General features: G+C 36.8%; 1 protein-coding gene across 1 annotated transcript in view; it reads left to right on the forward strand.

The window, feature by feature from the left end:
• The first annotated feature begins 454 nt into the window (after nucleotides 1-454).
• plod3 (procollagen-lysine, 2-oxoglutarate 5-dioxygenase 3) overlaps nucleotides 455-8,971 on the forward strand; it is a 39,317-nt gene continuing 30,800 nt past the window's right edge. Inside the window, exon 1 of the mRNA XM_067445369.1 lies at nucleotides 455-669. Within this exon, the coding sequence (XP_067301470.1) occupies nucleotides 588-669 (82 nt within the window). The 5' untranslated portion in view covers nucleotides 455-587. The remainder of the gene's footprint in view (nucleotides 670-8,971) is intronic.

The following is an 8,971-nucleotide window of genomic DNA, read 5'->3' on the forward strand; positions in this document are numbered from 1 at the left end:
AGCAGAAACACATATTTATAGCATTGTTCTCCAAAGCTCATGAGTCTTATAACAAATGTTGGGTTAAACTAAACTAGGTTTCTGTTATTTAGTTTTCAAGAATAGTTGAATGTGGCCAAATGTGTATCTTTAAAAGCATAACTTATAAATAAACGAAATAAACAAATTATAGAGATTTTTTCATGTAAATGTAAACACATATGTGTGTGTGTTTTAAAAGTAGGCAACATATTTGTATTGTATACATATTTATTAATTATATTTTTAGAAACACTGAAGATATTCCTAAAACGTGGCACTCCTCCCTCAAACTCTCTTTCTGTGGCCGAAGGGGTTGATTTTTTAGGAGAAACACGTTCCATTTGTCTGCCTCTGATTGGTCGAACGCCATCGCGTTCTTTATTCCTATTGGCTGCTTTTCTGTCCGTCATCTTCTGCTCCGCGGTCATTTGCTGTCCGAGCGGAAACAAGGCGGGTTTTTCGTGTTGACGCTGAAATTCCTGTCCCCCGTACGCGAATTTCGGGAGAGTTCTGCACCGGAGCTCCGTGAAAACGGGAACCGCACCTGAACGAGACCCGCGAGCGCGATGGCTTCCGTGCGCGTACTCCTGATCGTGATCCTGGGCTTCGTCCAGCTCTGCCGAACCGAGCCGCGGCCCGGGAAACCCAGTAAGAACCGTTAAATTATTTACCGTTAGTTAAAATTTAAATGTCCAGATTTGAATTTGAATGTAACTGCCAATCCGAATCACAGTCTCTGCGTCAACCGACCAAAACCAAACCGAACATAAGCTCATTATTGTTTGGGTCAAAATAGAGTAAAATCATGGTAAAATCGACATTTACCCTACTGTCATCTCAAAGAAGTGAAGCATTAAAGTTCTTACACTGACTGTTTGAGTTAGTTCCTATAACTATTCATATTAACTAACAGTTACCGTTCAGGTAGTACTATGGTGGAAACGATGCCATGGTAAATTTGTTAAGGGTGACTAAACATGAGGAAAATGTGTTAAAAATAAGGTCATTCAGCTTCTGGATCCTCAGAACCAGGCAGGAGTTCCAGAAGCTTCTACAGAAGAAACTGGGTTTCAGAAATAATTTTACTGTTGGGATTATATTAATAAATAATGGAACAATAATTTATTGAACACTGGTGTTGTTTAGCATATATTGACCAACATTTGATCATTTTGAGATGTTCAGCATTGTTGGCTGGTGCTTTCTGGCCAATTGTCACAATTTGAAGAAAATTTTTCAACTTTATGTTTTTCCATATATTAGAAAATGGAAATGAGGAACAATGCTAAAATTACATTTATTAACTAACCATATTGAATGCTTTTTAAAAGAGGGATCAAAGACCCCTCTTCTTAAAATTTATTTTAACAGTAAGCATTTTGCAGAAAGATGCAGGCATATCTGAGAAATGAACTGATTTTGTCATAACAGCACTTCCTGTTAAATTTATAAGGACTATAAATAAGAGGTCATGGCAGTTTAATGCTCTGTCACGTTCATAACGTTTTAAAGGTTAAGTTTATATAATATAACAATTATAAATACAAATAGCTTGAAACTTTTTTTATACAAAGCTAAATTATGTCTATGCTTATTAGGATCGACAATTCATCTCACTACTTTGCTCTGAGCAAGCATAAAAATACGTTACGGACGTGACCGTTAGGGACGTGACCGTTAGGGACGTGACCGTTAAGGACGTGACGGTTACGGACGTGACGGTTACGGACGTGACGGTTACGGACGGACGTGACGGTTACGGACGTGACGGTTACGGACGTGACGGTTACGGACGTGACCGTTAGGGACGTGACCGTTAGGGACGTGACCGTTAAGAACGTGACGGTTACGGACGTGACGGTTACGGACGTGACGGTTACGGACGTGACCGTTAGGGACGTGACCGTTAAGGACGTGACGGTTACGGACGTGACGGTTACGGACGTGACGGTTACGGACGTGACAGTTACGGACGTGACCGTTAGGGACGTGACCGTTAGGGACGTGACCGTTAGGGACGTGACCGTTAAGAACGTGACGGTTACGGACGTGACGGTTACGGACGTGACGGTTACGGACGTGACCGTTAGGGACGTGACCGTTAAGGACGTGACGGTTACGGACGTGACGGTTACGGACGTGACGGTTACGGACGTGACGGTTACGGACGTGACGGTTACGGACGTGACGGTTACGGACGTGACGGTTACGGACGTGACGGTTACGGACGTGACAGTTACGGACGTGACCGTTAGGGACGTGACCGTTAGGGACGTGACCGTTAGGGACGTGACCGTTAAGAACGTGACGGTTACGGACGTGACGGTTACGGACGTGACGGTTACGGACGTGACCGTTAGGGACGTGACCGTTAAGGACGTGACGGTTACGGACGTGACGGTTACGGACGTGACGGTTACGGACGTGACGGTTACGGACGTGACGGTTACGGACGTGACGGTTACGGACGTGACGGTTACGGACGTGACGGTTACGGACGCTTCATATTAAATCATATGACTATTTGACTACTTTGATCGGTTTCAGGCGTAGCCTACCGTATATCCGTCCATATCCAATATTTGCAATAATATTCGTGCTTTGTTTTAATACGAAAAAAAGGTTCTGCTTTCAAGTTCAGTTTAATTTGTATCAAAATTCAAACAGTAGATGTCACGCTCTTTACTAAAGCGTGACTGAGCGCCTCGGTGTAAGCGGTAGATCAAGCGGATCATGCGCACATGAGCCGATCTTCCCTTCTTTTTCAGTTACAGAATGAGATATAAATATAAGAAGGCACCCACAACCTATTGCGATTTGAACAAGGATTTGATTAGAACTACAAACGCGGATAAAAAGTGTTTAACTAAAACGTGGCGGATGTGCGAGTCCGACGGTTAAGAGAGGTTTGAATTAAGGGTTTGAGTGATCAATTAATATCGACAATATATATTCAGTGTTATCCACATTATATTTCAGATAGAGTGAGGGTCAACTAAAATCGCCTATATCTAATTTAGCAAATGGGCTAAACTCTTTCAAACCAGACCTTGTAAAGAGCGGGGCACGAACCGGCGATCATTTCGGTCGCTATGGAGTCAGACACTATATCGACTGCTGCTCCGCTTGTAAACACTATCTGGAACGGGTTCTTTTATATTAGGGACGATTTCTCGTTTTGGAAACATAACATCCAGTTATTTAGGCTATTCTAACGTGAAAAGTGTGTAACAAGTTGAATAGGCCTAGGGGGTAGGATAATCATATTAAATGCTGAATATGAAATCTTAGCAAAAGTTACATTAAAGTATGATAACGAGTTGTGATCTTTTAATATGTTTAATGTTAGTAAATATGAAAATATCCAAAGAGTTATAGGCTATTGTAGATGAAAATACCCTATCAAAGGCACTCCTTTGGCTAAAATGCAGAAAACAGAAACCAAGATTATTTTTCTCACCCCATTGGCAGATTATTTATCTTATTTTAAGCAAAAACTCTCTTCATTTTGAGTTATTTTTCCCCAAAACAAGACAATAACTTTTGCTTGTCTAGTAAATGTTTTAGATGTTTGGACTAGAAACAAGACAAAAATACTGAGTAGGAAAAGCATTTTCTGCAGTGAACTCTTTAAGGGGCCGCACTATATTCCTACTCGTATCTTTATTACCTTGAGATATAATTATACAAAATTCAAAATGTATTTAAAACGCAGAACATCTAACAGAACATAAGTTGTTTTACAGCATTATGTGCATTTTTTTTTAATTAATGTAATGTCAATTTTCATCTTTATAAGAGAAGACAACAGTCCTTTGTGGTGGAACAAGCAATGCTATATAGAAATAAAGAGTTAGCATCTTAATTTAATCTTTGTTTTATTATTTTATTAGTTCATTAACTAATTGTTAACTCAACTAATTTAATGTAAAGAGCTATAAATACTAATTAAATATAGTAAACAACGTATAGATTAGAATTGTCATAGACTAAAGATTTTTCAAGCCAACTAGTAGTCATTTATTTAACCCCTTAAAAGTCACTGGCCCACCGGTGGGCCCATTTGCCACTGCATGTTTAAAACAATTATATCCTATATTTATCCTGATCTAATGTTGACAAACTATATATAATTTGAAAGCTTACGAACTCAAGATTCATCCTGTGCAAACCGTTTTGAAATCGGACCTTGCGTTACCATGGAAACGGTGCTCTAAATTATTCCAGCGGGCTCCTCCCCAAGTGACGTCGTCATGTTTCATATTTATTTAACTACTTTATTATAAAAACCTTTTCTTATCTTGACAAAACACATATCGTCGGAAAGGTCTGAGTCTCACGGTTCTATATCTGCAAACTGTTTTGTGATATTTACACAAAAATATATACATTTGACACAGGAAATTGCATTAAAAAATATCAATGGAATTTCAATGACACCCGGTGGCTATTTGTGGTGCAACACCTAAACAAAATCTCATGGGAACTTAATTTTTTGTGATATCAACTTCAAATTTGTAACACAAATTAATTAGACATATGGCTTTGATTTAATAGTAATTTTAGAGTACACATTATTTTGTAACATATATATATATTTATATTAAATATTAAATATCTAGTACAGTATATTTAATTTACAGTACATTTAAACTTCCATAACTTTTTATACTTAAATTTTGGTTTAAATTTAACCACTTTTGTAAGTGATTTCACTTGAGCAATACTCTGCTGACTGTTTTCTTTAAAATGAGACCAAACTTACGTCTATATTCCAAAGCATTCTTGAATTGCAACCATTTAAGTTTGGATAGTGAATTTTCATGTATATTTTCAAAAAGGGGGTTGACACTTAAGGGGTTAAGCAAGTAGTCGACTAATCTCATATTTAGATTTCTGTTGAAATACGGGTTGCATGGATGAATATAGCTTTTTTTCGGCAAAAGAGGGCTAATAATACCCCTACTGTATGTCTGAAAAAAATAAAGAGGTAAAATTAATAAACAAGTGTTTTCTGAATCAGTGTGGGCTGCAGACATATCTCCATACATCTCTGCTTTCGATTCGCTTATTATATAATCAGACGTTTGCTTTCGATTACACTTTTTTTGTTTATAATGCACATTTAAATTTTTGCTGGTGCATATCTTGTTTAAAAATAAAGCTTAGTTTGTTCTATTTTGCTGTCGTTAAATTGTTTGTCTTCCCTTTTTTAGGGCTACTAAAGGTTAGTTTTGTTCTCCTTATTGGTATCCTTTTTAATTTATAATGATTTAATTATTCAAATTAATGATGAGGGTGTTTCATGCTAGCAGCTAGGAGAGCATTATAGTGTGTGTTACAAAGTTGTAAAGGCTGGACTACAATTGAGCAGATGGTGAACAGCGTTTTCATGGGGGAAGAACTGCACTTTGGACTTTTTCACTTTGTTAACCTACAACATAAACAAAAAAGATATTCTAACACAATAAAGAAAAGGGAAAAGCAAATAAGCATGATCAGCACTTTAAGTAAAAATTGATCTTCCTTTGCCGTTTTAACCTAGAAAAACAAAAGCCATCCATCTTTTGAGAAAAGTGGCCGCAACAGCAGGCATTTTAGACTGCAACAATCACAAAAAAGGCCTGCGAAATCCTGGAGGGACTGAATATAGAGTGCCGAAGTCATGACGTCACTTTGTAGTAAAGGTCGACCGATTCATCGGATTTGCCGATTAATCGGCACCGATAGCTGATTGGTGGAACAATCGGTTATCGGCAAAAATCAATACCGATAGTTTTTCCGGTTTGCGTCCGTTGCGGGAGCGGCTGAGAAGGCTGCTGTCATTACACAGTAGCCTACGAGAGCTCTGAGAAGGGTCTGCTGGCATTATATAGCACGTGAGCGGCCCCTAGAGGACAAATGAAGAACTATCACTGTTTACATTAACACGTGAGGACACGTGAGGCTCCGCGCTTCACTGAACGCTGCACATCTGACGCGCGTTTAAAACACCAACAGAGAAACGGTATGAATGCAGAACACTTCAGTACATGTTGCCAAATCATTATAAAGTCATTGATTTGTTGACTAGATGCTTTAGCAGGGGAAGAACAGCAGTATATGTACTTTGTCGTCGAGGCTGACAGGCCGCTAATATTAGCAGCTACGGTTACCTCAAGCATTTAAAACGATGTAACTGAGAAACTTTTTTTGATGTGAGAAACTGTATCATGCATCCGACAGAAATATACGCATTAGACGTCAATACATATGTTGTGATTTTGATAAGAAAACCGTTGTTCTAAAAAAGCGAACTGTTTGGATTTATATGAAATAATAACACTTAATATAATACAATAATATTCCATTTGTAACATTAAGTAAGGTTAATAAATGCTGTAGAAGTATTATTCAGTGTTAGTTTTATCTGTTAACCTTTTTATGCACTATGAACTAACATGAATGATTAAGGGAGAATTGTATTGATCGAATATTAATACATGCTGTAAAATGAACATTACATAATGCATTTAGTTCATGTACGCTAATAAATAAATACATCATTGTTAACAAATGGGATTTGCAGTCTGTTACCTGACATTTACACACATGTTTCTAGGTTATAGCTAAAGAAACATTTATTTGTAATATTTTAATGTTTTAGTTATTTTCTGTAGAATTTTATTTCTGTTAGAACTCATTTTAATATTTTCATGTTTACATATGAAATTTAACACATTTTCATGGTTCAGTACTTTTTTAAATTTTTTGTAATAAAGTTCAGCACTGCTTTTTTACCTGTTATTTTATGCATTATTATTATATTTTAATCTAGTATCTTTTTAAAAACTATCGGTCGATTAATCGGTTATCGGCAAGCGAGGTCCAACCTAGCTATCGGTATCGGTATAATCCACTATCGGTCGACCTCTAGTTCATAGGCCAACCCGGAAGTTAGCGGCGCATGGGTTCCCTCGATCAAAAGCTATGCATTTTCCCCATAGACTTTTGGACAATCGCAACAAATAAGATCTGTGTTCAACAAAGAGTTATGACCCTTACACGTTTTGTCTATCAAGATAATCTTTACAAGTGAATCCAACATGTATACCGTTTGAAGCCTAAATAAAGCCGTCAGATATAAAATGCTAACGGTAGGCTATAAACGGACGACAGCACACAGTCGCGGATCTACGTCATCATCAGGCTTCCTCAAACTTTATTTAAAAAACACGTTCGCTCATTATGATCTGCGCTGTGGATGAACACTTATCCACTTTTTCATGAGAAATATTGACCATTCGTTTTTTTCCAAAAATGTTAGAAACGAATTGGGTTTATGCGTGCCTCTCTGAGATTTGTTTTCTCGTTTGTTAATGTTTTATTTATTTGTTTATTATTTTGTTAGTTTATATAAACCTTAATACTATTTTCTTTGTGATTAAGATTAGGCTATTATACCTGATCCTCGTGCCCCAAATAGACTTTAAAGATTATCTTTCACTGTATTGTGTTTGATTGTATGTTTGCATACCATTTGCTAATTTGCCAGGAAAAAAACCTGTCTTTACCACCTCAGAAGCACTAACGGCGTAAGCTATAGCCGTATCAATTTACAATCGTATGTCCTTTTTCTTAGACGATTGATCGAGGAGAGAACCGCTATAAATCCGGACATGTAGAACAGCGCAGCTTTCATTCGACGACTTGTGCTTCCATCTCGGGACAAAACAAAACACTAGTCTCTCCACAGAAATGAAGAACTGGTGATCGGTTACCTTAATATCACAGATTTCTGTGTATAACAATATTTGGAAACACTACTATTTGAAAGGACTAAATATATAACGTTATGTATATTAACTGAAAGTTAAACATCTGAAAACGTGAGGCTGAAACGCGGGCTATTTTTTTATTTTTATTAAACATTTACTTACAGAATTCAGAAGTGACTGAAACGCGGGCTGGTGAGATCTCCTGTTTGTCACGATGACGTCTAAAGTCCCGCCAAAGGATGTAGTCCCTTTTAGCAACTTGTTAGCAACCGCCGTTTTTAAGACACAATACAGTTTAAAAAAATCACAAGCAGGTTAGAACTAGAGGTCGACCGATAGTGGATTATACCGATACCGATAGCTAGGTTGGACCTCGCTTGCCGATAACCGATTAATCGACCGATAATTTTTAAAAAGATACTAGATTAAAATATAATAATAATGCATAAAATAACAGGTAAAAAAGCAGTGCTGAACTTTATTACAAGAAATTTTAAAAAGTACTGAACCATGAAAATGTGTTAAATTTCATATGAAAACATGAAAATATTAAAATGAGTTCTAACCGAAATAAAATTCTTCAGAAAATAACTAAAACATTAAAATATTACAAATAAATGTTTCTTACGCTATAACCTAGAAACATGTGTGTAAATGTCAGGTAACAGACTGCAAATCCCATTTGTTAACAATGATGTATTTATTTATTAGCGTACATGAACTAAATGCATTATGTAATGTTCATTTTACAGCATGTATTAATATTCGAGCAATACAATTCTCCCTTAATCATTCATGTTAGTTCATAGTGCATAAAAAGGTTAACAGATAAAACTAACAGTGAATAATACTTCTACAGCATTTATTAACCTTACTTAATGTTACAAATGGAATATTATTGTATTATATTAAGTGTTATCATTTCATATAAATCCAAACAGTTCGCTTTTTTAGAACACAACGGTTTTCGTATCAAAATCACAACATATGTATTGACGTCTAATGCGTATATTTCTGTCGGATGCATGATACAGTTTCTCACATCAAAAAAAGTTTCTCAGTTTTAAATGCTTGAGGTAACCGTAGCTGCTAACATTAGCGTCCTGTCAGCCTCGACGACAAAGTACATATACTGCTGTTCTTCCGCTGCTAAAGCATCTAGTCAACAAATCAATGACTTTATAATGATTTGG

The sequence above is a fragment of the Pseudorasbora parva genome, chromosome 6 (assembly GCF_024679245.1).
Source record: "Pseudorasbora parva isolate DD20220531a chromosome 6, ASM2467924v1, whole genome shotgun sequence".
NCBI lineage: Eukaryota > Metazoa > Chordata > Actinopteri > Cypriniformes > Gobionidae > Pseudorasbora > Pseudorasbora parva.